The sequence below is a fragment of the Poecilia reticulata genome, chromosome 16 (assembly GCF_904066995.2).
Source record: "Poecilia reticulata chromosome 16, P_reticulata-male-v2, whole genome shotgun sequence".
NCBI classification, from domain to species: Eukaryota; Metazoa; Chordata; class Actinopteri; order Cyprinodontiformes; family Poeciliidae; genus Poecilia; species Poecilia reticulata.
The window spans coordinates 20,829,784-20,857,624 of record NC_088845.1 but is presented as its reverse complement, the minus strand read 5'-3'; the positions used below and the strand labels follow the sequence as shown (position 1 = coordinate 20,857,624).

General features: G+C 40.0%; 1 protein-coding gene across 4 annotated transcripts in view; it reads right to left on the bottom strand.

Moving 5' to 3' along the window:
- Nucleotides 1–27,841, bottom strand: part of ptprub (protein tyrosine phosphatase receptor type Ub) — a 228,206-nt gene that overhangs the window by 69,622 nt on the left and 130,743 nt on the right. For all 4 annotated transcript variants that reach the window (XM_008432338.3, XM_008432340.3, XM_008432339.3 and 1 more), the window contains exons 4-7: nt 26,853–26,934; nt 22,506–22,621; nt 15,094–15,268; nt 11,931–12,224 (exon numbers count right to left, since the gene is read on the bottom strand). In XM_008432338.3, the coding sequence (XP_008430560.1) occupies nt 11,931–12,224; nt 15,094–15,268; nt 22,506–22,621; nt 26,853–26,934 (667 nt within the window). The remainder of the gene's footprint in view (nt 1–11,930; nt 12,225–15,093; nt 15,269–22,505; nt 22,622–26,852; nt 26,935–27,841) is intronic.

Sequence of the window (27,841 nt, the reverse complement as noted above, 5' to 3'; positions counted from 1 at the left end):
GTCAGTTTGCTGCCAGCGCAGCACACCCACATCCCTGATGGCAGAGCAGGAGCTCACGCCAATTGCGCTAATTAATAGGACAGGCTGAGTTTCTGTCGTTCGCCCACCAGTTCCCTCCTCTGTGCCGCAGTGTAAGTTTACTCTTCAGTAGCTGTAACTCTCTGCCCGGAGGTTTAATCCCCCATCGTGCCAAAACTGCCAGCATTACGCAAGGACATTCATTTCCTCCTGGTCACTTTTACTGTTGGGTCATGGTATATTTTTAGACGTTAATTCCAGTCACAGCGGAGTTAAACTGCACTTTCTCTGACTCAGACTAAATGAACAAGAGATCTGTCTTTAATATTCCCCTTGCCGCCCTCACTGAGAGATACAGAGAGCTCCTATGCACAGAGGCACAGAACAGCCAGTGTTTGGGGGAACGGCTGAAGCTGAAGAGATGCAAAGTTGAGCCAAGGACACCGTTCTTATCAATCGAGGCCTTTATCAACAGCTGTTACTAACCCAATCAATGCCTGTTTGTCGAGCAATATGCTACATAATGTAGCGTATGGCTTTCCTCTTTTCATAGGGTGTTTTCTGTAATGGATTACGGTTGCAGGAAAATGACAATACAGATAAGGGCGAGATCAGAGGCGCTTGAGGTTACTGGCCAAGGTCTTCAATTCTCTCCTAACTCACTTCAGCACAGACTAGAACAAGGAAGTCAAAGACTGTAGCTAATACACCACAAAATAGGAACTAATGTATCATATCAAGGGCTACGGTTGAAACGTGATGTTTACATCCATCCATCCATCCATTTTCTTTACACCCTTGTCCCTTGGTGGGGTCGGGAGGGTTGCTGTTGCCCATCTCCAGCTAATGTTCTGGGCAAGAGGCAGTGTACACCCTGGACAGGTCGCCAGTCTGTCGCAGGGCAACACAGGACAAACAACCATGCTCACACACTCACACCTAGGGACCCACGCATGCACAGGGAGAACATGCAAACTCCATGCAGAAGGACCTGGGCCGGGAATCGAACCCAGAACCTCCTTGCTGCAAGGCAACAGCTCTACCAACTGCGCCACTGTGCAGCCCCGTGATATTTACATACAATGTAAAAAAAAAAAAGACACAATCTTTAGTTCTCACTCTCTCACTGTTTTTGTTTTCACTTCAAATAACATCTCTGCTGTTATGAGTGCAGTTTTTTTTCACCTGTTATAAATAGTTTGTTGTTTTTTTATATTAAAATATACATGAACATCTTATTTTATTTTTTTTTTCTTTAAATTACCCTACCCGGTTGAACATTTCTTTTAATTTCAGTATGCTATTTCTAATAACTATAGAGAATTATTTTCTTATGTTGTGAATTTGACCAGTATCTTCTATTCTATTTTCCACTGCCTGAGAAAAAAAAATCTAACTAAGCCTGAAATGTCAAACCTATATACTGTTCAAGAACGAAGCAGATTCTACACTCCAGAAAAAAAACATGCTTTGGTTTAAAATGTATCGACCCCGCGTACAAAAGCAAAAAACTTTGTGAAGATGCTAGTTGATGCTGGGAATAGAGAGTGATTATCCACAGTGAAATGAGTCTCTGGGAGAGGAAGAAGCTGTTACTTCTCAGAGACAAAAACTCCTTGGGGGGGACATGTCCTAATATTTCATAAAACTAATAATGAAGCATTTGATTAAAGTGATTATTGTTACTTTTAAAGAAAAATAGCAGAATCTTACAAGCCTGAGAACAACATCCTGTCACTGGATGATCTTCCCCAGAAGAACAATCTGTACAGCTCGTTTGCACAGGTGCTAAAGTAAATACTTCTGGAAGAGTATTTTTATGCCTTTTTTCTTTATTTCATTGTAATAATAAAATGGTATATTGTTTAAAAAGATTAACACAAATATAGAAATTGTTCAGTTGCGTTCCGCTAGACTTCATTGACTGCTAAGTTTGAAAATAATCAAACTTAGAGATAAATTAGTTTCTCGTGAACAGATGGGATAAAGCCTTGTACGGTCAGATAACTTTAGATACTGTAATAAAAGATGGGACCACTATAAGATAAAGATCTTCTCTTGTCCATAATGGGTCCACTAGAGGGCGCTTTGACAATGTAAATATGCTAGTCCAATACAGAATTTTCTACTGACAACTATTAATCATTAAGGGAATTATAACATTGTCTAGAAATCAAAATTTTTTTATAGCAAGTAGTATTTTAATTAATATAAATAAATATGCAATGCTCTACATAGAACATGTAAAGCGTAAAGCAAATCCTTCAACGTTCAGAAAGTATTTCTTTAAGCGTACAGGTAAATGAGCTAACTGTGCTGATGGTGATGTGACACCAGCATCAGGTTTTGGGGGTGTTTTTTCTGGGGGAGGCAGCGATGCCAGCCAAGCAAAATATTCCAAACAGCATAAAAGTAATTTGACCAAATAATTGTAGCTAAGCATGTGTCAATCAAGCAAGTAGTCTTCTTAGTTGAGATGCCTGTTGATGCATATTTAACACATAACAGTGTTGTGTAGCAAACAGAGTGTGACCAATATTTCATTGTAAATTTACAGTATTAAGCTTTCTTTGAAATACTGATTATGAACACAAAAACCTATACTGTAGATCAATTTCAAAGTCTTGTTTTGCAATAACAGAATCAACAAAATAAATAATCTGCTTACTCGAAAAAAAGAAAAATGGCTTTAATTGCCGTTTTGACCAATTTTGCTTAATGTTTTTAGTTTGGATTATATGTACATTTCTCTGTTTTGTACATCATCTTTTAAATTTGTAGGTCTTTAATATCTAAGTGCTTAATTTAAAGCTTGACTAATTGCAGAAAATCATTTAATTTGTCCTACAAATGGAACAAAAGTTAGGTGATCAGAGATTCAAATAATGTGTAAATCATTATTAAGGCATTTAGCAAACAGAAATCATTTTAGAAATATTAGTTGACCTAAAAGGAAAAGTTGTCTGATTTAATGTCAGTCAGTAGGCTTTATGTCATTATATACAGTAAATATAAAGATCTGGTTTCATTTGAATCACAGACCTTTTAGTTTTAAAATCTCCTCACTCTTCTCATCAGAGAGAAAACCAGCATTATCCATTTCCTCATCCACTTCTTACTTTACGCAGAGCACTTGAGTTTTCACGACAATCTACGGTGAAGAACTCGGCACTCGTCAGCTTTCCCTTTTAATTTCCTGTCAGGCATCTCGCTCTAGATGAAAATATGAGTGGAGCGTTGATCTGGACCTCGTCCCGACTAATGTGATGGTAGATGAATGAGTGGGCACAGTAATCACAAAGTGGTAGACTGCACTGCACGCGCTGAAAGATGTAAATGCACCATTGTTCATTGTCTTAATGGTGCAGTTGATAGTCTGCACGGTTTGAGAGCTAAATAAAGAGAGGCATTTAACTGCTGAGTTGATGAAGCACTACCAAAGAGGCCACAGTGTGCTCATTATGGGGTTTCTCAAAGTGGACGTTTGTGCCAACTCTTCCTCCCTTGCCTCCTCTTATTTGTCGGTGTCCCACAGGCGCTCGTTCTGTGGCAGCCTGCAGCGGAGGATCTGCAGCTGCCCAAATGTGTCTGAAGGTGTGAGTATCGGGATCGATGCAACATGTGGATGCAAAGCTCAGCAGTCGCACTTCGAACCCCTCGGTGCCGCGGCGAGATTCCACTGTAGCAGTAAACGGCTCTGCAGGGAAGGGTTACCTCTTGGCCACATTTGTCAATTTTGGGTTGTTAGATTCCTATAAGCGCGTCCATAATGTTTCTTGATGGTTGGTGTTCTCTGTTGGGACAGATTCACAGTCAAAAGCCTGTGGCCTCCTGTTTACACATGTTGAGTATTTAATTAAGCAGCTATATGGCGAGAGCCTCCTACAGTTTTGTGCAACCCCGATGACACTGATACACATCCACCAGTTGAGTGTCAGAAGAGTGTACATTTCATTTAACCGCTGTAGTATCAGCTCTCACCGATAGTTTTGAGAAATAAAGACTTAATTTTGTGAAAAATTTAAATTACTTTCATTTTTTGTAAGCTAATAATTATTGTTTTTAACACTCTTTGACTCAATTAGCAGTATCTATGTAGATTTAAGATACATCTAAGTAATTGAAACATTTTATTATATTTTAGTATTACTAATGCATGAAGTTAATCAGAGTTTCAATGACCTTCTAAATTATCTTATGACTTTGTTTCCCTGAATGTTTTATCGACTTTTGAGACTGGTCAGTCAGTAAAGTGGGATGTGAAAGAAAGAGAATATAAGGGGCCAAAGGTCATCGGGCTGGGACTTGAACCAGTGACGGTGGCATTGAGCACTAAGCCTGCATATGGGTTATGCACGTTACCCCTGCACCACCGCAGTGCCCCATTTCCCTGAAATTTGAGGTCACTAAGTGTCTATAGGAACCGTTAGATGTTATCCAGAGGGAAACCATTTTTGGGAAATCTTTTCTGTCCTACCATCACAAACAGAGAGATGTAGAGTTTGCTGAATTATCTGGCTTCAACTGGAAATGAGACTAACATCAAGCTTTTCAGAAAAAAAAGTCCACAGTTATATACAGTGGAGAATGAATCATACTGTGGGCCTGTTTCTCTTTCAAAGGCCCCGGGCAACTTTTCCCATTCCCTGCTAGACCTAAATCCTACTAAAAAAAAAAAAAACCTGTGGGCTGAGCTAAAGAGAAGAAAGCCTCAGAGCTGACTGAGGGCTGTGGACAATCAAGAGAAACTGTTCAAAGAATAATGGTGAAAAATACAATTTTCTATAAACTCCAAGTACCTGAATCACTATAAATGAAGGTTATATGATGACCTATTGTATAGAGTCACAAAAAGTATTTATGGAAGGGGTCCAAATAAATGTGTCCAGCGCAGTAACTTTTGCTGAAATGCCTCTAAGACAGAAAAGGGAAAAATCTCAGAATAAGTTGCGCGTATGATATTTGAACCAGGACTGAAACACAAACTGGCTGAACTGGCAGCTAAAAACTGCCAAAGGTTGAATTGTGGGTTTTGTGTCAGCATGATGAGCAGAGCTGATGAATGACGTTTAACATTCAACTTTCACCATCTGTACAATGCTTCGTATTTAGAGAACAGAGTCTGGAAGCGATTATGGTTCATATCGAAAATATAATCACAACACCTTTTCTGAGTATACACACGTCTGTCTACAGTTAAACAATGGCGCATTGGATACATGGTCACACTAAAGGCTTTGTGGCAGTCTGATAGTACTACTGGATGTACTGGATCATGACTGATGGTTAGACACGGAATAGATGAAATGATAAATGACTTGCCAAGACAAGCTGAGTACTTTTGTTCGTAGTGCAACTAATTTCACCCTGGTGTTGCCTCCTTTTACCAGTTCAAGAAGATTATGGCCAGGGCCTTTCTAAAGGGTTCAGTGACCCAACAGCAGGTGGAAGCCCATTAACATAGTTTGGGGACCACCTGCAGTCCAAATGCTTGCCTCTCCTGTGCGATTTACTTGAGGGGTTTCACGCTGTGCTAATGCAGCGTGCTGATAATCACAGTGATGGCTCATCAGGCACACCTGGACAGCCATCAGAGCCAGCCGGAGATCGTGTTCACATTCACGGCCATTAGTTTTATAGTCTCTGCACCCGGACAGCTCGAGTCTGTGCACGAGTATGCGTGCGTGCGTGTGTGTGTGCATGTGTGTGTGTGTGTGTGTGTGTGCGCGCGTGTGCGTGTTTGTGTGCGTGTGCTTGCGTGTACCCACCTAGCCAACACGTTTGGGACAGAAGAAAATATTCATCGTGGCGGTGTGTGATTAGTCACGGTGGTAGGACTCTGCTTTTAGAGCGGAAATTCACTTTCCAGAAAGGGGGTTTCAAATATCCCTTCTCTTCCCTGGCTAATTATCGCCTCCCTGAAATCGCCACGGCAACCCCAACATCTATTTTCTAGTGGGTAAACCTAATCAGGCCAGCAGCAATGGGAATGACCGGTGGTTCAGCAGCAGATCGTAAGGTCAGTGGGGGCTCAGCGGACCAGGTGATTTGCAGGGCTGTTCGAGGGAGTGTAGTGAATGTCTCCTATAAGTTCAAGGAAGTCAAATAAACAAGCTTTTGAAGTTTAAATATGTGAAACTTTACATTATTTCATCTACAGTGTCCCACTACCATCAAAACATGCAAGTCAAACCATGATTTGACCAAGCTAACAGAAGATAACAAATATCAGTCACTCACACAGGTTTACAGCTGCAGTGCACGTGTAAAGTAAAGATTTCTGGGAAATAACAAGACATTCAAAAACTTTTTTTCCAACATATTTCCTGTACAAGTTAAATGAGAGTCGTGGGGGCTGAGTGGGAGCTGCAATGAACCAGTTGCATGAGCGTGAACAACCTTAAACTAATACTTTCCTGACCCAATGTTTAATTCAGTTTCAGGACTCAGACTTTTAGAAAAGCACATCTTAACATGAAAATATTTGCCCACTCTACATTCCCCACACTCACTCTGTTAGCCTGCGTGGACATATCATAGCGTTCTTCAAGTGCTACCAGGGTTTGCTGAGTAATGTAGATAGGCCATTCCAAATTGACATTTTCTTGCATTTTCTTCTAATAAAACATATTTTCTCCAGTTACTAATTAGTGTCTCCTCTGTACCATTGTGTTTGTTTCATTATGCTGAATTGTTTTAACTCCTCTGGTGGCTAATGCCATTGTTCCAGGACATAATTTTGATACTTTGTGACCTGTGTGGCAAACTAAGACTTTAGTTAAAAAATACACATGTGAAAAAACTCCAACTAGAAGAGCTGCACTTCACTTCAGGTTGTTAGATTCACTGGAATTGATGGCAGGTATGAACTTATGGTGGAGGTGAAACCACTTTAAAAGCATTTATCTTCGTCTTATTTTCATATGTCAAAAACCTGTCTGAATAACAGAGTGAGTACAGCATTTAGATCCACTGTACAAATAAAACCAATAACCATAAACGGTGAAAGGCAAAAAAAAAAAAAAAAAATGAAATCACCTATATGCCTTCTATAATAATCTTGTGCTGCATTTAAATGCCCACTTGAACAGCTCTACAAACCCAACAGCATCACTTATCCCACACACAGCTGAACAAGCTAATGTCACACTGGTTGAAATGTAAATACATCATTAACGACTGAGTTTAGCGACTTTCACAAACACGGATAGTAGCAACTATTAGAGTAATCTCCATCCGAGTCCTGTATCACTTCCTCTCATTTTCACCTTTTCTGTTCAACAGTCACAGGTCCCCAACCCTCCCCCACTCGTTTCTTTCCCTTTTTTTCCCCTCTTGTGAATTATTTGATACTCTTCAGCTGGAGATGGGTGTGTCGGGAAGCGAAGGAGTGCACAAAGACTGATGAATGAGAGGTGTCTTTGGCTTTCGGGACTGGAGAGTAGCTTTAATATGTCATCCGAGAGAAGGCCGGGGAGGTTCTGCTGGAGCAGGGTCGGAAGAAATGCGACGGATGGTGTGTGGCAGGGAGAGACCATTGGGCATGGGAAAGAGTGATGACCATGGAGGACATGAATCTTCTGCCTTGGGGTAACAAAAGCTTTTCCTTTCTGTGCCCCTGTGACTACACAACACTCACATTGCAGATTCATGCAGCACTAATGACTGCCTACATCTTCTCTGAGTATGTCTGCCTCAAAACAATGTTTTCATGCTTTATGTGTGCATATATTTAAAAAAAAAATTATCATGAATGTAGCTGTGATGAATACTGTTATTCTGCTTGAGCGAGGATAGCGACTGCACAGTGACAAATCACAAAGAATCATTGATGAGAGAAGACGGAGAAAAAAACGTCCAACAAAAACTGTAGACTAACAATGGAAAATCTTAACATGAAGGAAAGCTAATGTGGCAAATAGATTTTTTTTTTCATCTTTACTAACTATATAACCAAATTTGTTACACCTTGATGCACTCTTATTTTTCATTTCCTTTTCTTTATATATTTATATTTTAAACGTCTCCTTGAGAGAAATGTGGAGTCAATTCTTGTTTGAGTGCACATACGTGACATGATGGCTTGTTGTGCTAAATTCTTTGCTGCCATCTGAAAAGAGCAGGCACTTTTAATAAGACGCTATAATTAAAAGTACAGCGGTATTTTTGTAACGAGTCTCACTCCAAGACAAGATGTAATATATTTGATTCACGCTAACGTTAACATGTTATTGTGCGCAGTCAGATTAATTGCTCACTCCCACATGATGTCTCCATACACCCAGTCAGTCTTCATTTTATCTGTTTCTCTTAGAAACCTGCATTGTTACTCCCACACAGAAAAGGTTTCTCACACACATGGTTAACCAAGTGAACTCCGTCTCATGTTAATGTTGAATTAAAACCATTTAACAATTAGTCATAAAGCCACATAAGCACACAAACTCCGCAACCAACTGGGCAGCAGATTTAACCTCAGTGTATGTGCTGCCCGTTTCCTCTGTGGTGACGCTGCTAACCTCTGTGGCCAACCACTGTTTCCTGACGCTGGTCCTGTTTTCAGATGTCGGATACAAAAAAAAAAAAAAAAAAACCTCTCACCCTATGAATCCATTTGACATCATTTCCACGTCTGTCTTCCTCAGTACATACCACAGAAAAGAGCGCTCAAGGCTAGCTACAGCTATCATCTATGCGTTATCTTTCCAATAACCCTCAAACCAACACTGCCATGCAAGCGGCAATTAAAGTCTCACCCTAAGTCTCATACAGCTCCAGAGTTCAGAGAATCTCAGTGATAACAAATGTCTCCTTTCTTTTGAGATAAGTCTTTGCGGAGACTGAGTCAGAGTTTGCTCCTCTCTGATTGAATTTTCAGCAGATTACTGTGGCAGATTTGGTCTCATAATGAAAGAGTCTCTAAAGTTACAGCATGTGGCCACTGGGCATCAGAATTTCAAGCTGGATAGCTTAATTAGAATAACTTCATTACATAAAAAAAGAAGACCCATTAATAAGATAATTAATGTGCATGAGTCTACGCAAATATGAAGTTCATTGAGCTTCTTAAGCAATAAAATTCTGATAACCTTAGGCAGTTTTTGTTGCGATGTTTTACTTTCAAACAAATGGAAAAATCTGAGGCTGGGCAATCTCTCAATAAAGGTAAAAGAAATACATGTTAGAATGAACACAGAAAAACCTTTTGGAAAATGTGTAACCATCTACTAAAAATGAGGACATCTGTTATCCACAGATCTCTTCAGATGGCCCCACAAGGTAAAATATTGAATAAAACTAATATTTCAAAGATTTTTTTCCCCCATGTTGTCAATGATAGTTTATCAATGGAGTCTCAAATTGGGCTTGGATCTGGTAAAGGGCTCACGAGAACTTTAAACCGTACAATAATCCCAATCATTGCTCAGATCCCACTAAGGCTTGATTACAGAAGATGGTCAAGAATACGGTGTGTCCATCAAATATCACCAGAATATTCCTCATACATGCTGCCACAGGCTAATGTCTGGCTGTAAATCACATTTGCAGCATTTTGTAACTTTAGAAGTTTGCTACTAAAGTCCTAAGCACGTTTGTCATAAAGTGGTTGAATAATTTTGAGACGGCAACAGTTTCTAAAAGTTGCATTTTGTGTTCGATTCGGATAAATCCACTGAAGCCGTTTATTGTTTGATTTGTTGAAGGCAAGCGACTGCTAATTTGTATATTTTGCCAATAAGCCTAATTTGCAGTGGGAGTTAAATCATTTTATCTGCAGCGGTAGTTCCGGATTTTGTCTAGATTAGCGGTTCTCAACGTGGGCGGTACCGCCCCCCAGGGGGCGTTCAGAGGACGGCAGGGGGCGCTGGCGGACATTTTTACAAAAGGGGGGCGCTGGGATGCCTTTGGGGGGGGGGGGCGTTTGGTCGTAGGTAAACTTTACACCTTAAATCCACAACAATGCCAGTTTAGACTTTGAGCAACTTGGTAAAACTGTATTGTGAAACATTAAATCATGCTTGGCTGCAACTGTATCGATGGCAGCTCTTCTTCTATTCAGTGTTTGTAGCTTCATGGCACAGCTCCGCTCCGCATCAGTTCAGCCTAACACCTGCTGATGACGCTGCTGTGATTCACTTTGTCTGGTATTTATGTAGGCTACATATGTTTTGGCAGTTCTGTGATCATGTCAAAGCAGCAATTTAAAAAGTGTTTTATTTCCGTTTGAAAACTGCCCGCTACCATGGAAGGACAACAGAAAATCGCTCTTATAAACATGTAATTACTAAAATCACGATACCTTCACTTTGTATCCCTCTGAAAAATGAACCAATTTAAATAAAGAAATCCCTCCATGGGTGATTCCACGATAGAGAGCGTTCATTTTATAGCGTTAACACGGTGCTGTAAGTGGTCCGACATGAAACGGGTTTGATGGAACAACGATACCAGCACTTTTAAATTTCAATAATCAGAATACCGAAATTGTTTCCGTTGTTTTAAAAGTCTGCCTTTTCCCCATCAATATGTTTCCCGACCGCCCTGCACCTTAGGGAGTTAAAAAAAAAAATTAAAACGCCGCGCACATTGCGCAAAACTCTGTAACAGGACAAGTGGGACATAAAACGGAGCGACGAACTAGATGTGAATTATGGCATAAAAACAGAGAATCCGACGCTGAACAGTGAAAAATCAACACATGATGTGAAACACATGACGACTGGGAGGCGCAGCAGGTGATGAGTGAAAATTACTGGTGGTCAATAAACGATCATATAAATCTAGCAACCGGAAAGAAACTAAAGTGGACATAGCAATAAACCAAGAGAGGATAATATTAATCAAATGAAACTAAATGGAAATGAATGAAGAACAAAATGCAAGAATAAACTAAGAAACTAAAGTAAATACGGAGGAATAAACTGTTATGGCAAGACCTTTCGAGCAATAATTAATACAGAGGACTGTATGACAAGAATATACATACACTATTTCCAGATAAAAGGTAAAATAATATTGTTGAAATGTCATGAGCAGGAGCGCAACTACACATTATTCAGGTGGATGCGAAATCATAAATCGGCGCCCCCCCCCGCCCCCATCCCCCCTCCTCCAGTCGCCGATACGTTTAGGGCAAAACTCGCTACATTTACCCCGTTATGTGCGCGAGGTGAAGGAGCGTAAGGGGCGCTGAAGTGTACGGGAAAACATAATCGGTGTTCCGATTCAAAACATCTACAATAATGATAGTAACATTAATAATAAAATAATTGTCAGTGCAAAGTAGCCTACAAATTTTTTGGTGGGGGGCGTTGAGGGACCTGGATAAAGGCTGGGGGGGCGCTGGGCCGAAAAAGGTTGAGAAACACTGGTCTAGATCTTTGTTAAACTTCAATTATCCTCAGATGAAACTCTTTTTCTGAGACTTTGGATGGATGCTTGTGATGTTTAAAAATAAATATCTAATCATCTTAAGCTTTCTAATACACTTCAAGGTTTAGGGCTACAAAGTACAATGATCTACAGCTTTATTCAGATTAGATGTTCCTTCTGAGGTTTCCGATGTTTGATAAATGCACAATCAAGCAAACAAAAAGTTCACTTTGATTAGTAGCACTGGGCTTACAGCAATCTATTGGGTTTTTTACTGATGAACCCCTGTGGGTAAAGTTACAAAGTAACTGTAAAATGATTAGATAAATAAAGGTTATAAAGCGATGTGTTTTCACCTCATTCCATGTCTCTCCTGACATAAAATAATCCTTTAAGAAACAAAATACCTTACATACATTTTACATAATTGAGATTAACTCACAGGAAAATAATGAGAACTTTTTACAAAGTAGTTGTATAAGATTTTGCTTGCGGCTGCAATAAGCCAAACAGACTTGAAATGAGATTAGAGGGCTCACCTGCACACTTGGTTCTGCTGACAAGCGGAGGTCCAGGGGGGCCGGTTCCACCCTCGCCAGGTCGAGTTAGCAGCACGCTGATGTGGTACTCGGTGTCCGGATCCAGGTGCCACAGTTTATAGGTGACCATGTTTACTCCATGCACCTCTGACCACGGGGACTGACTAGCACGGTACTCAATCTCCTTCCTGATAATGGGGCCATCTCCCAGGATAGAGTTAGTGTTGAGCTGGATGATGAGGTAAGTGGAGCCGGCGCGCAGCAGCTGAGGCGGCGCGATGGGGGATGGAGGTACTGTCAGAGGGAAGCAGTGTTTATTTTTTTTATTTTCCACTTTAGGCCTCGTTGTTTTGGGTGAAAAACACTTAAACTAGGAGAACTGCTGCAAAATTTAACAATCTTAAGAAAAAAAAAATTACTTCAGGATAACAATGTTTCCGATCGGTATTATTGCAACCACATTTTTCAGCATCTTACAGCTTTATGTCTCGGATGGAGCTGTAAGGGCTATAGGATGTGAGCAGGCCAAATTCTGGTTACACAGTTAATCAGTCATTCATATTGGCAAGGCATTCACGAGCTTGAATGAACTTCAGAAAAAGTAGTGACAGGGAAAGAGCAGCTGTACATTAAATGGAAAGCATGCGACAAGCCTTTAACTGTGATTAAGCGCCGTTTATGTTTTTCTCTATCTGTCCACAGAGCTGCTCACAGTGATGAAACAGGAGACTCTGCATCACTGTCACTCAGGATTTCCAAAGCAGGAATTTATACCACAGCCCACCGGTCAAATGTCACTTACAGGCAGATCAATTACACCGTGTGAGTGAGGAATGGGAATAGAAAAGAAATGTCGACAAGGCATGAGAAGAGATCAGAGTGAGATTTGTTGCTGTGACTAATCATTCCTGCAGAGCCGCCTCAGTTTTTTACGGCGCGCCTCAGTGTGTGTTTTACACATTACCAGAAGCTCACCTCCTGGTTCCCTTTAGCCTGCAGCTGTTTGTTTTGACATCGACTGCTTCTGAACTAAAAGGGCATCTTTAGGCCACAAGCAGTGGCCAGTGTGATTAAAGTTTAAACAGCTCACTCGTGCTTTCGACAGTTTTCCAAGTTCGCAAATAGGAAGTTCTTCTCATCTCGTACCCTTGAATTTTGTTTGGAGCACAGTTGAGAGGTATTTTCTGTTTGTTTTATAGCTTCTCGCAATCAACTCACCGGCGCTGTTTAATTAAGATCGTATCTACCTTCAGAGTTATGAAACCGGGTGTGCAAATGCAGCATATCTCCAGCTGTAGTCTAAATTAAATGCAAAGGTACTGCAGGGGTACAATACAGTCAGAGAGAAAGGGAGAACGATGAATTTGTTTATTTTTAATTATGTGAAAAGTTGCTGTCTGCTGTGGGGCAATAAGTGAGTTCATGTACGATCCCTGCACATTTTCAGCATTACTAAAATGACTAGGCCTAGCTCATTAAAGGCTCTTAGCATTGCAGAGGAGGAGAGAATTTATGCTGTCTTTCACATAACTTTTTGAGGCATTTTTCCGTCTGAAAAGTTAGGAATCGTAGCAACCTTAAAAAGCACATCATGATTCTTCTCAAGTTTGTAAGAAGAAGGAATGGATTGCAAGGTTGTAATTTTTTTTTCTGCGGATTTTCTCCTGCTTCAGAAGCAGCCGATGGTTGGAAGATTAATAACAGTTTAGTGAAAAGAGATTCTTTATATAGCGTCCACGTTATGAAAAGACTGAAATGGATTGATGTATTCGCATCAGTTAGAGGGATTTAAACTGTGTGGCAGCAGAACGGATCGACAGGCTTGTCGGTAGTGATGAGAGTCTGAGCTGAGCTGGATGCGCTCGGCTTCAACTAAATAGCCAAAATTGCAAGATATTTTTTTTCATTATACTGTTCTTGAGTGCCTCTTATGAGATGTCTGAGATACATGGAGAGCAAAAACAGAAAACAGGATTCTCTGCCTGTTGTGTAGTTGAACACGGCTGGTCAGCTGGCTGAAAGAACGCTCCAATATTTTCGACTGAACATATTTCAGTTCGCACATAACGTGTGAACTGTTATGTTTGAACAGTTCACACATGACAGTGTGTGTTTAGAGGAGACCTATTATCCTTCCCTGAACAAGTCAGGAGACGCCTATGGGTTATAAAATCCTTCTCAAGCTTTGAGATTTCACTTTGCTCAGTTCTGCCTATTTCGAGTTCCTTTCAGCTGTTTTGGGTTGCCAGGTAGCAGGCGGTACCCACCGATTGTGACTTAATATTCAAAAGGCTTTTAGAAATGCTTACCTAAAAACATTATTGCCAGAAAACAGCCGTGTGGGTATTTTATAATAATAAAAACACATTTTTATTATTATAATAACAAAAATAATGGAAATCGTGTTATCATATGTGGGTTTATTTAATTTTAAGAAGCGTGTTACATTAACAATAGCCTAAGTAATGTATTTTAAAATATATATTTTTAACAATTAATTCTATTTTATTGCAAATCTGGGGACTTTTGCTCAAGGTCACAATAATGTCAATGTCACAAAAGCAATTATTATTTTGTCAAAACAGAGATAAACAACGACATCAGAGCAAATGCCAACTTCTGTGCTTCTTCTCCTGCAAGCTTTCAGCTGAATTTAGAGCAACCAAGAGAAGAAGACAGGAATATATGATGTCCTTGTTTCCCCTTCTCATCTTCACTTAGCTGAGGGCTGGAGTCTGTTATGCCATCAAACCACTGCCATGTCATTACTATGCTGTCAGAGTTGTGTCAGGCTGTTGGGCTGTGGTGAGTAATGAGAGTGAGGTCACCATCTGTGCTTCATGATATGACAGGGTCTGCAGGAGTCCAAGTCAAGTGAGCAGCGTTTTGTCAGAGAGCTGAAGCGCTCAAGATGGCAGCGTGTTTGACAACTTCAGCTCATGAAGCACCGATGCCAAGAATCGGTTTTTGCCTCCATAATACCAATGGGATGCAGTTCAAGATTAACCATTTTGGCACAATTTAATTAGCTATATATATTTAGACTTTATCTCACACTGTAGGCAAGCGATCAAGAGCAGAAAAAAAACATATCACTTGGAAATTTCATCCTGGTTGGAAGCAAAACAGTAAGAAAAGAAGACATTTTCTTCTTTTTTTTTACCTTTCACAACAAGTTCAGCAAAATTGGACACCCCGGAGCCCCTGGATGACTGAGTGACACAGCGGTACAGGTCTTGATCTGAGCGCTGAACACTATCTAGCTGGAAGGACACCACAAAGCGCCGATGACTCAAGTGCTTGACCGAGGCCGCGGTTAAAATGTCGCCATTGTGTCTCTGGAAAACAGGAGAGGACAGGGTCAGAGAAAACAGGATGGGTCATCATGTGTGCCTCTCACTGACAAACACAGCTATATGTCAGGTCACTCAGAAAGCAACCTACACTCATGCATCCACAATGCGCAAACATACTGTACAGCTTGTTGAGGCATACCAACAATTTAATAGCGCCTGAAAAAAAATACGCAAATAACAGGAGTTGCATATTTTTGAACATTTAAAAAGCATAAATTTTGGTATTACTATAATTCTTTAAATCATATAATGGTACATGATTTTCTGTTCCTGTGTTAGGACCTATTGGTCTGTGTTATAGAAGATCAAATATATTCTTATTTTACACTCATCATTAGTGGAAGGTGACATTCAGTTATAATATTTGGCAGACTGTTCCTTTAAGTCTTGGTGCTGCCTGTTTGACTCATTTGATGACAGGATGAAGACATTTTAAAAATGATCAGTCTCTGATAAATTTATAGACTGAGAAAGTTCAGTCACTCAGTCATCGACTGAACTCAACTTGAAATTCTTGTTGTTGTTGAACTGGAATTTTAAATCTGTTGCAAAAGAAAGACTGCTGCAGTTTTCTCTCTATCCTGCAGTCTATTCTAAGGTGTTGTGCCGATTAGTAGAATACCAGACTAGCCAATTCCTTGCTGTGCAATGACTGACTATGGTTCACGTCAACAAGTCGCAATCGCGTAAAAAAACATAATGTTTTCAAGAAAATGAAAGAAGAACTGATAGGGAGTGTGTGTGTTATTTTGTCACGATATAACCAAAACCTTAGGTTATCTGCAGTGACTTGGTAGGTTTCCATTGCAGTATTTAAAAAAAAAAGTGTATCCTCTATAGTCATTGCAGCTGGTCCCTTAATCCAGCTAACCTCTGTTGAAGCATCATTTTAAAACTATCATTTGTCCTGTTGAGACAAAAAAAAGAGTCTGTCGCTGTAAAGGAAAGCTGCAGCATCCATCGATCAGAGCTAAGTGGAACATGATCACAGTACTAACAAAGGCCAACATGATAGCAATAGAACTACTGTGTGATTATATTTAACTGTAAACCTACTGAGCATTCAAGCATTTGCATTGCAATAAGTTTAATGAAATATTGGCACTTTAAAATGACTCGGATCAATAACCCAGACAACAAAACAAGGAAACCTGTAGTTTCATTTAGTGTAGTTCTTTTTTTTCTTCCTGCAATCACTTATTTCCTTGCCTTTTTATCTTGTAATGAGCAGCATTTGCTGTATTCTCTTGAATGCATCGTCTGACCTACCACATCCTGCAGTTATTGCCCAGCGAGCTCCTGGGACTCAAACGCAACAGTGCACACACGCTATTGCTATACGGGTCAGTTCTTATTAGCACTGTGTGATTAAAATGAAAAATTGTTCAATTATGTTGAACTTAGTTATAAATGAAGGACCATCTAACTGATTTATTTTTGCATTGTGACAATCAGGCATGCTTTAATAATTACAAATTAAATCTTTTTGAATTGATACTGATTACGGAGGTAATGACAACATTAGTGATATTCCCAAATTGACCCCATCTACAAATGTTGCCGATATAATTTAGTGAAAACACTTGACTCCTGTTTAGCAGCTAGAACAGGTAGGCAGTTGAGCTTCAATGCATTAATGTTTGATCAGTTTAGTAAATACGACAGCAGACGAGTAGCTGCTGCATGTTTTACTGCAAAACAAAAAGGTAAAAATGTGAATATGGAGTTAAAGTTCAGAAACCAAAACACCCTCACACACTTACACGCCGGTAGCTGGACATTCAAACAAAAGCGATTCACCTTGCTGCTGCACTGCGAGCACATTTCTCACATTGTTCCACACCATTAAAACGAGTAACATTTGTCAACCCCATGAAGTCTCAAAAACACACACAGAATCTGACGTTTTTTTTCTTTTTTCTCATGTTTTCAGGCAATCTTCTTTGTGTGAAGTGGTGTATATAAATCGTGATACTTTTTGATCTGTGTGCTTCAGCGAAATCCAAAGCAAGTGAGCATGTCGGGATCAGCAGGGAAACCTCTGGGTACCGCTGCACATTCACAGCTTCTGCTCAAACCCTGAATTGACGGCCTGCAAAAAGCCACAAACCACTTGAACCACACACCAAAGCTTCACAAACAAACACATAAACACTAAAACCACCGATTAGGGTTAAGCAAGCAACCATTCCTGAAGCCACAAAAAAATGGGATAAAAAAAAGGGCTTAATCACATAGTCCTAAATCATCTCTAAATGTTTTATAGAATCTTGGTCAAGTATTCCTTCTCTTTGAACAGTTCTACATTTTTATTACATCCCAGTCGCAAACTTGAGTGTATTTAATTGAGATTGTAGATGCCAAACCAGCACTAAATACTGTGTAATTTCTGTGAAATTTACTTTTACGTCTGTGGTTGTAACGTGACAACTTGTGAAACGGTTCTGTGGGTATAACTTTTCTAAGGCACTCCGTTCCTCCCGTTTTGCCAACTAGAATTTGGATTAAAGAGGAGAGGCAAGAAAAATCTGAATAAATCAAACAAGCATGAGATCACTTCATGTTATCAAAACAATCTGGCTGTGGCTAATTGGCAAGGAAATGACAAAACGATCTGTTAATCTGGCAGGCGTGAGCAGCCAAGACTGATCTGCAGCTGTTACAGCATACACAACCAACACAGCAACATAAAAACACCGCTTTAGGTTTATATAAGAAATGGATCGAGAGACAGGAAGATTGTTAAGAGGACAGCTACAGAGGAGAGGCTATGGGGGAGCTCAGTAGTAACCATCAGTACTTATTACAGCTGCCATCAGTACATTTTTTTGCCAGCTAATTGCCCAAAGCATTTGTCTTCACACAAAGGAAAAAAGGCGACTGCCGAAAGTGGTGTGAGGGAGCACACCTCAGTTACCAAAATCAAACATGAGCTACTTTTACACAATGGAGCAGGGCTGCCTTGATCTGCCATGATGACCATTAGCTGTTGTGGGTGGGAAGATGTCGGCGGCAGCAAATTAATATGTTGTTTGATGTTAACTTTACTACAACAAGATATTACAATTTTGAAATCTGACATTTTATTCCTTAGAAGCACAGAAACAATAACAGAAGAAATGTGTGGAGCTCCTCCACTTCCTCTGAAAGAGTCAAAGATGAAGAAGAAAAAGAAACATTAGAAAGAGTTTTGTTTCAATAAATGCAGTGGGGGGAAAAAAATGACAACGGAATAAATCCTTTCTCGACGGGTTATGTGAGGTAGCATTTTCTACTTACTGCAGTGGTTCTAAGTAAAACTTGAAACCTAACTTATTGATTTGCTTCACTAAAAGGATCTGTGTGGGAACATTTATGCCCAAGAGCCTTAGATTTTCTTTGAAGAGACTGTTCAATTCTCAATTTGGAAAGTTGCTAAAAGAACAACAAAGAAGAGAAAAATCAAGAAAAGAGATGTGGAATAAAAAGACATAAACAGAATGACTTTAAAAAGATATTTGAGCCAGTTTTTATCCTTTTTCTTTTGATGCTTTTTTTTAAAGAATAGCTCCCGACATGAACCCAAATGTCCTTTAATCGGACTGTGAGTTTATGCTAACAGTAATTGAAAATTGCTCATAAATGAAAACCAAAAAAATGTGCCATCAGTTTGTCTTCAACACATTTTACTCTGATAATTGTAAATAAACGGTAATAAGAAATCATTTGTGTCAAACTGTGTGCGATCTCAGAGGTTGGTTTAAGGACATTAGGGAACAAACAGCATCTTGAAGAACAAGGAACAAAGCAGATGTGTCATGGTGTTGTTGTGAAGGGGGTTCGGGTTGGGTTTGAAGCAACATTCCATACTTCATGGTTCCATACTCCATCTTCCAAATTCTCATTTAAACAATTGTATAAATATGGATATAATATGGCACAAGTACAATCTTAAACTGACAGGTTACATGAGGAATTGATTAAGTAGAGAAGCAGCCCCAGGTGTCAATAGCAGAGGAGGGAGAATGTGTTAACATGTAATAGGTCAGGTCAGGAAAGCTATTAGTCGTGACCTCTACAAATCTGCCAGCGGAAGATTGGAAAGACAAAAGCAATGTTTGAAAGATATAAGAAGTCCTGTTTGCAGTTTTCCACAAGACATAGAAGACACAGCTAACACGTGAGAGAAATATTTTTGACCTACGTCATTCTGAACACAATATTCAGACAGTAAAACATGGCAGTGGCAGCAGCGTGCTGTGGGTATGTTTTTCTTCAGCAAGGAAAGAGAAGCTGGTCAGTGTTTATATGAAGATGGATGGAGATAAAAAGACGATAATCCTGGAAGTAAAAGCTGCAAAACACTTGAAACTAGTATTTGTATTTACTGGTTTGTATTACTAAACAGATCTTTGTATGACCATCTAAACTATTGTTTGGAGTGTTTAAATATTAAGTTGGAAACTTCTGGAATATGCAACCAAAATCAGATAAATAACGAAGATATTTGGAAAAAAATATATATACTAAAGGACCTCTAAGGGAAACAAAAGCAATTGCTGAAACTGATCAGTAAATTAGCTTAACTTACTCCTCCCCCTTCGCCTAGTGCCTCTGAAACGGTTATAGAGGTCTGAGCTGCACCTCAGGAATCCAGAGATGCCTCCAATGATGCAACTGCAGCACAGTTAGAACTGCTGTAAAGTGTAGTTTCTCACTGCTATACATTGATATTTTCATCCATCAAATCTAGACACAATAAAGCCTTTGATTCACTGGGATTTCTCTGGGATTTCTCTGGGATTCAGTCCATTACTTTGGGATTTGTTTCATTTTTTACAGCTTATGTTTAGGGCTTTTATTATGGCAGATGTCAACACTTTATTTCTAGGTTCTGTGGAGGGCGAGTCCTAAGATAGCATCTAGAAAGGGTTGAAACAAACAGAAATCCACAAATTAAAGCCTAACTGTGAGGACGAACATCTCCAGTAGAAAAACTCCTACCGCGTGAGGTGTGTGTTATCAGAAGCTGTGAACAAGTCCAGACCATACTGTCAGCCCTTTCCTTTGGTTTATAACTGTAAAAAATGGTTTATTATATTCCCAAAGCACATTTTCTATGTTGTGTCCCTGAGGCATGTTTTCTGAACCTGTTGAAGGAATCTGATAATGAAGCTTTGTTGGTGCAGATCAGGTTAAAAATAATGAATTGTGTCATTTTGACCTTTGTGAACACCAAACGTGGGACTCTATGTTTTTAGATCTAATTAAATCTAGGAACAGCTTGAGTAAAAATTTTCACTTTGCTATGTTTTCCATTTGCCTGATTCCTTACTCTGTAGATATCATCAAATTTTAAGAATTACGTAGTTTTGTCAAGTAGAGGAGTTCAAGTACGTCGGTGTCTCTTTCACAAGTGGTTTTGTGATAAAGTGGTGGAAGGAAAGATGGTTTAAGGCTCTACAGTAAAACAGATGTTTGTTTTTAGCTGTGAAATGAACAAAAGACTGTTATGAAGCTTGTTGCAATCCCATAATCTGCGTTTCCTGTTTGTCAACTTGGATTTTGTCTTCATCTCCTAATTTCCCTCTGCCTGCTCTCTTCCCCAGCTGCCTGTGCTTGCCTCTGATTAGTCCCTCTGGTTCCCATGACACTGTCTTCTCTACCTCAGTGTATTTAAGCTGTCTGGTCTGTAATACTCTCTGCTGGTTCCTCCATCTATTTTCCCCTGAGCTGCATCCCGTTGCCTCTTCTTTTTTTCTCTGCCTGCCACAAGCTTTATAAGTTTTCTTATTTATCATTAAAATATGCACTCAATGTTCCTCTCTAGCTCCCGTCTGCATCTTAGTCCATCTTTAGACTATATGGCAGAAATCTTGAATGCAAGCAGCTGAAATGAGCTCTACCTACAGGATGGCTGAAGTGGAACTATAGGGGAAGGAGCCGCGTCATCCAGGTGAGCTTGGAGTAAAGCTGAAGGCATCTGGACAGGATCACTTCTGTAAACATCAAAGTTTATGGGCATTTCTTAACGGGAGGAGGCAGACAAGAAAGTTTTCTGAGGGTCTGCAAATCTCCCAACTGTATAGTGTCACTGGGAAGAGAGATGTCTGATGTTTTTCTACCAGGACCAGCTAGTGCTGCAGACTAATCTCTGATAAATGGAGGATAACGGATGGCAGGAGCTGCTCTGGTCCGGGTTGGTAGAATGAGGTAAAACATCCACCTGCAAAGCCTCCAGAGCATTCAGCTTTTAAGAGTGTGTTGTACAAGTCTCCCGTCCTGCTTCCAAAAAAAAGTTACATTTTTTATGTAATTTTTATGTAATGATGCTTTTCCTTTTCTTATGTTAGGTTTATTCAGAAAGTTCTCCAGGGCAGTTGGCTGCTTTCTGATAAGGTGATTTCACTTCATAACTAATTTATTTTATTTATTTATGAAGGTTGGGGACCTCTATAGAAATGCTTTGTGTGAAAAGTGAGGAAGTCAAAGGCTGCATGTTGGAAGGTTCCAAGGCTTTTTCCTTATAAGGTTTAGTAGTTTGATGGAGTTTCCGACTGAAGTACCTCATGTATTTGAGCTAGATAGATTTGAGTTTGTTGAGTTATTTCCATGAACAAAATCAATGTGAAATGTAGTATCAATAAAAGCAAGAACTGAATTTAGTTCATGTTATACCGCCAGAGTTGAATTTGTCTTCCTGTTTTCTGATTTACACCAAAGCAAAGAGTAATCAAACAACACTCTGTATTCATGTTTGACAGGGTGATGGAGATATGAGGTTAGGTCGAGGGCAAAATGTTCCTTGCCATCACTTCATCGACTTGTTTGGTTGTGAAATAAGAAGCTCCTCAATAAAATGTTAAAAAAAAAATCATCATATTCTTGGCAATGAGCTGGAAAGGTCAGGAGTGGAAAACCAGTCCAGAATAAAGCAATGAGTCTCTGATCTAAAGTGAAGATTGGGAGCTGGACTGTTACTTCAGGATTTGTAAGCCATCGTGTTGTTTTCTGATTAAGAACATGCATTTGTGGATGTGTTGGAGCGTCATAACTTGCTTTTTCTTTAGATATTACTGTTTTAATGTTGCAGAAAAATATGTTTTGTATCTTAAAATGAAGAAATTCAAGTAAATAAGAAACTTCTTATTTTGTAAATGTTAAATATAATCCAGTATTAACCCTACTTGCAGTTCCTTGAGTAAACTAAGGCTAATTTAACCAGAAAAGCTCAACTTACCTCCAGTAGGAACTTCTCCGCCTCAGAGGCCCTTCCAGCAGCAACGCACTGGAAAGTGGCATTTTGACCAGCGTTTACTTCCTCGTCTCCCAGCCTGGAGAAGTGTGGCGCCTTATCTAAAGAAAGAAAAAGAGAGAGAGAATCATCTTAACGTACTACATCATGAATCACAAATCCACCCCACTGTTGTCAAGGCTTTTCTTGATTTCTCAGGTACTTTGTCATTTTCTTGTTTTTCAAAACATTACAACGGGTTAGGTGTAAGTTTGAATTTGATTTAATAAATTGTCCCAATTTAGTTTTTCTTCTAGTCTTTCTCTGTGCATGATTCATATTCAATAACATTCACATTTTCTTTCTTTTAAAAGTGAAAGAAAATAAGAAACATTGGAATTTCTTTGATTGTTCTGCTTCGTAATAAAAAGCAGTTCACATTGTAATTTTTTTAGTAACATTCACAACAAGTAAATTGAAAAACGACCTCTTATAAAGCATAGTTTTTGTTACAGAGCATTAGAGTACAATGCAGTATGGTGAGTTTTAGAGGGTATCTATGCTCAGAAACAGACATCCGCTTTTGTAAACCTCCCCTGCAATCCATCCTCATTCATTTGTGGAAATTAGATGAGGGAGAACAAACAGATTGGTCCAAAAGAAGTGCGAACTGCAGTTTTGAGCACAAAAGACTCAGGTATCACTGCAGACACAATGGCTCCCAGTCAAGAGGAATATCAATTGCAACATCTCCACATAGCCAGCTGTACATTTGATGCCTCTGCACAACCTGAAGCTCCATTGTTCTGTTGAAGCCAAAATCTCCTTAGACCACAATGGAGCCTCCTTCACTCTTATGTGGAAAATGTCTCCAATGGGAGTTAGCGTCATACCAGTAACTTTAAAGCCATCAGGACTGTCCTGACAAAAACTTTTCTTGTCATGTTCTTCCATCTGTCAAAGGTACATGTTTGGTGCTTCCTTGCAAAGTTAAAAAGGGGAAAGTTGAAAGTTGTATTGAAGAAGAGAAGGTCTTTAAATGCATGTTTTGGATTTTGAAGTCCAGGTCTTGCCTTGTGGATGTTGGGCTGTAGTCAGCCTTAGTATGGATCTGAATCTGAGTTGAGAATCTGCCTGTGTGTTAATGGAGAGCTCATCACATCCTCTGGCTCAACACAGGTGAATTTGTTTTTTTATATATTTCACCATTTGCTTTTTTTGTTCCAAGACGCTCAGGATATTGTAAGAAATTTGAGAGAACAGTCTTCCTGTCTTTGCAGTCGGAGGGTGAAAGTGAATGCCTGACAGAAAATGACTCCTAGCCGGCACATGAAAACATGAGTATGTAACAGGAGAGCTTTCCATCTTTTGTTGTTGGTGTTTAAGGCTCTTTATGGTCTGGCACCATCCTATCTATGATACGTTTCACAAATCCGCACCCAAGAACCTTAAGGTCAAATAACCAAATGCTCCACACAACAACTAAATCAAAAAGTTGAGGTGATCTTAGCAGCTGCCTCTGGAACAACTAACCTCTATGTTAGATCTGCTCAGAACATTGATCACTTCTGAGCAAATCACAGAGCAAAAGTCAGACCTACTTCTGCTCTCTGACTTTTAAACCTAATACATATTTATAACTTGATTTTGTTCTCTAACCTTTCTTATGTTTGTAATGTATTTTATAATCTTACTATTTTTTTCTGTCGTCCTTGTTATAAAGTGCTAAATCAATAAAATTGACATTAAACTTTTGGGTACTAAGTGAAAAGTCTGTTTAAATTTTCAATAACGTTCCTACTCTATTTGTTTAGTTTCTTGCTCCTCTTTGTTCTCCTTAAGTTTTAAAGCCCTATTTATGATCCACCAGCACAAAATGTGAACAGTTGCTATTTCTTCTTGGGGAAGATTCGGGTTAGGAGAGCATTAGTTCTAAAAAAATAAAAAGGATTCGAAGCAAACATGTTTGAAAACGACTGCAGAGTGTCCGTTACTAAAATAACTTGCTAACAGACAGGATCGATCTCTATCGACGAGCATAATGTAGGTGTGAGTTTCCAAAGAAAAGCCACAGAGCGAGCATCAACCTTCCATGGATTGACTAATAACGTCCCAGTGTGCTGAGTGAAGCTGCCAATGAGTCAGCATGTGGGAGCGGCCCTCTCGTCCAACTTTGCAATTAACAATTAAAAGAGTGAGAAGCAACCCCCTGCTGCGCCAAAGTGCCGGGTAAATGCCGACCACGCTGCCAGCCATCCCCGAGAAAACTGTGTAGGACATGCCGACGTGCCACTCTAGATGATTGGCAGGTGGCGACGAGAGAGCAACTGTGAAGCAGAAGCATCGGGGAGAAGCAAATGTTTGGATCTCGCTCATCTCATGCTCGGATTTGCACAAAACTGCGTCTCTATCTCGCAGAGACGGAGATGAAAATTTCTTGATCTTGTTTCTGTACAGTAAGTTAGGGAAAGTGCTTGTATTTGTACCCCACATGTGGCCACCGTGTTCCCTTTGAGTAACTGCACCCCGTCCTCTCCGAATTATTTATGCCTGAGCATTAAACAGACAGTAAACAAACAGGGAGATGAGCACGAGTGGAAAAGACTACGCCCCCCAGTTGGCTGGAGCCTCGCTGTTGTACGGCTAAATGTGTCAGATCTTATCCTCAGGACTCTTTAGCATGATGAATATTTCATTGAACTGCAACACTAGTTTCAGAGTCAAAGACTGCGACTCAGGAGGATAAAACTGAAATGTCAACCGTGCTTTAACCAGAATTCTTAACATGGAGTTTTTGGGTTTTTTTCATAGATTTAGTCTATTTTTGACCATTTAACGCTTTCTGCTGCCTTCTGTCTCGTACTTCCCCCACACTCCTGGCTGCCAAGTGATGTCAGCTGGCCGAGCGCCACATCATAAGGCGCGCTCAGGTCTTGATGAGAGTCTTAATTATTTAATGGCCACAGTGGGAGCAGTGAGCGGATGCCATCTGTTGTGTCTGGGAGTAGCAGGGTGGCCTGCTGGGTGGTAAGTATACAGGAGGAGTGCGACCCAATCTCACAGCTGGTGTTGGCGTGGTTAAAAACACTGATCTGTAACACAGAGAGCCTGAAATGTCCAAATTCATCAGAATCACAACATTTCTCCTGTGACATTAGCAGGGAGTTGATCCCCGTCTGAGTCTGGAAGTGCCAAGTGTGCCGACAAGGCGCCTCGAGTTCAGAGCGTGGCTCTGTCCAGGTAAGTTCAGGTGTCTCAGTCACTCTGTTCTGCAAGAGGTCCTTAGGGGCCGAGGACACACCGAACTGCTACGCTCTCCTGCCACTACTGACACAAAAAGCCTTTTGGTGCAGGCAGTGAACAATCCTAGACTGCCTTCTCACAAAGTGTTAAGTCTGTGGTGGTTGGTGGGAAAAAAAGCCTTTTGAAAAAGAACTGCAGCTTCAGTAAGATTACAATCATTAAGTAAAGATAAGTGTTGACATTTTGTTTATTCGGGGTTTTCAAAACCAACTGTGCTTACAATATGTTTTGTCTTTGTAACATCTGTAGAATTCTAGTAACATATGTCATCTTTCAATAAATTAGAATAAACCTTATATGTATCTATTTAAAATAATGTTATACTCATTTTAAGGCTCAAAACTGGGAATTGTATTAGGAAAAACAAAAAATTCTCACAATTTAAGTGGCAGTGTTAATGGATTGTGCATAATGTAAATGTATTTTTCATATACATAATTACATTATTTTAGTTAGTTTACATAGAAGAGTCTTTCCACCTTTACACAATCAAAATTTTAAAAATCCTACATGTCATTTTTTTGGACAAATTGAATCTATTTTTCTTTTCTAACAAGGTTCAGCTCCACATATCCACAAATATGGCTTTCCTTTTAGAAAATAATCATTTAAGATGTCTGGAATAAAATTATCACCAGATGTCTACACTGTGGTTATTGCAAGTTATGATTTTATTGACAGTAAAAATGCACCAAGAAATTGGCAGGAAGAAGGTCGTTATTGGTATCTGGAGCTGAAAGCCTGACACACTTGACTGAGAAAAGAAATGCCGTTTATCCTTTGATGAACACCGTTTGAAATATCCAAAGCCTAATTAGGGACATAAAAATGTTTTAATAAACTTTTCAGATATCTGGTTTGAAGATCCGGTCAGAGCCCTGTGTGATAAACCCACTTGCCATAAAAGGTTATTCAGTCGTTACTCTTCGTTTAGCTCTAGTGATGTTTTGAGCTGCTTCGAAATATATGTTCACACATTTCTGCCTTACAATCACTTAATGCGGCTGGCACGCAGCACCTTGTGTAACTGTTGTGTGAAGTGGCACTTACAGCAGGGGTAGTTGAGCACCATGATGTCATCTAAGGCAATGTAACCTCGCCGCTCCCTGGAAACGGTTGCCTCAATCAGCACCTGCGAAAGCAAGCATAAGCGTACGATAACCAGCTCTGAATGAGCATGCACTTGTCAGTAACTCAGTGCTCTCACAGAGATGAAGTGCAGGAGTGATTTTCAACACTGAACGCTGTGTGTGTTATTATTTTTTTTTTTTTGTTGATCTTGTTCTCCCATCGGTGGCAGACACATTAATTAGAAACAAGCCCATTTCACATCTACTGACCCAAAACAAAAGCGGAGACAATGAGAGAAAAATAAGACACGTTACCGAAGGCTCAACACAGAGACGGATACGTTTTGTCTCTCTCCGCGGGGCCATGGGAAATAATTGCTTTATCACGAACCACACAATGTGGTGCCTGAGTCATGAGCGCCATCGTAGATTCAGGACACGGGCTGCTACGAAGCCATAACAGCAGATTATACAGCTTTCACAAGGCCACCGTACTCACGGGAGGACAAACCTCCTTTCTGTCCTGTGGAACAATAAGCGAGATGAGCACTGGGCTCTCATGAAACCTAATCAATATCAAATCACCATCCCCAATAATAGTGGGAGAGTTATGAGACACAGGGGTGATGCTTGTTTTCGGAGCACCAAGGACAGTCCTCCATCCATGTGTTTGATCATAGACCAGCATTGAGTTATTGTTTCTCATAATCCTGGGAGCAAACAATTACCACATGCTTCTCATCACCACGTCTTAGTTTTTACCTCCATTCCTTAAGCGCACTCACACACACACACGCACGCACACACACGCACACCCCCGCATACACACCCACACACACACACACTAAAACTACATGACCTGTAAACTATTAATGTTTATCTTGGTGTATTGGTGTTGGACTAAATTAGCAATTCTCAACGTAGGCGGTTTTTACAAAAGGGGGGCGCTGGGATGCCTTTGGGGAGCGT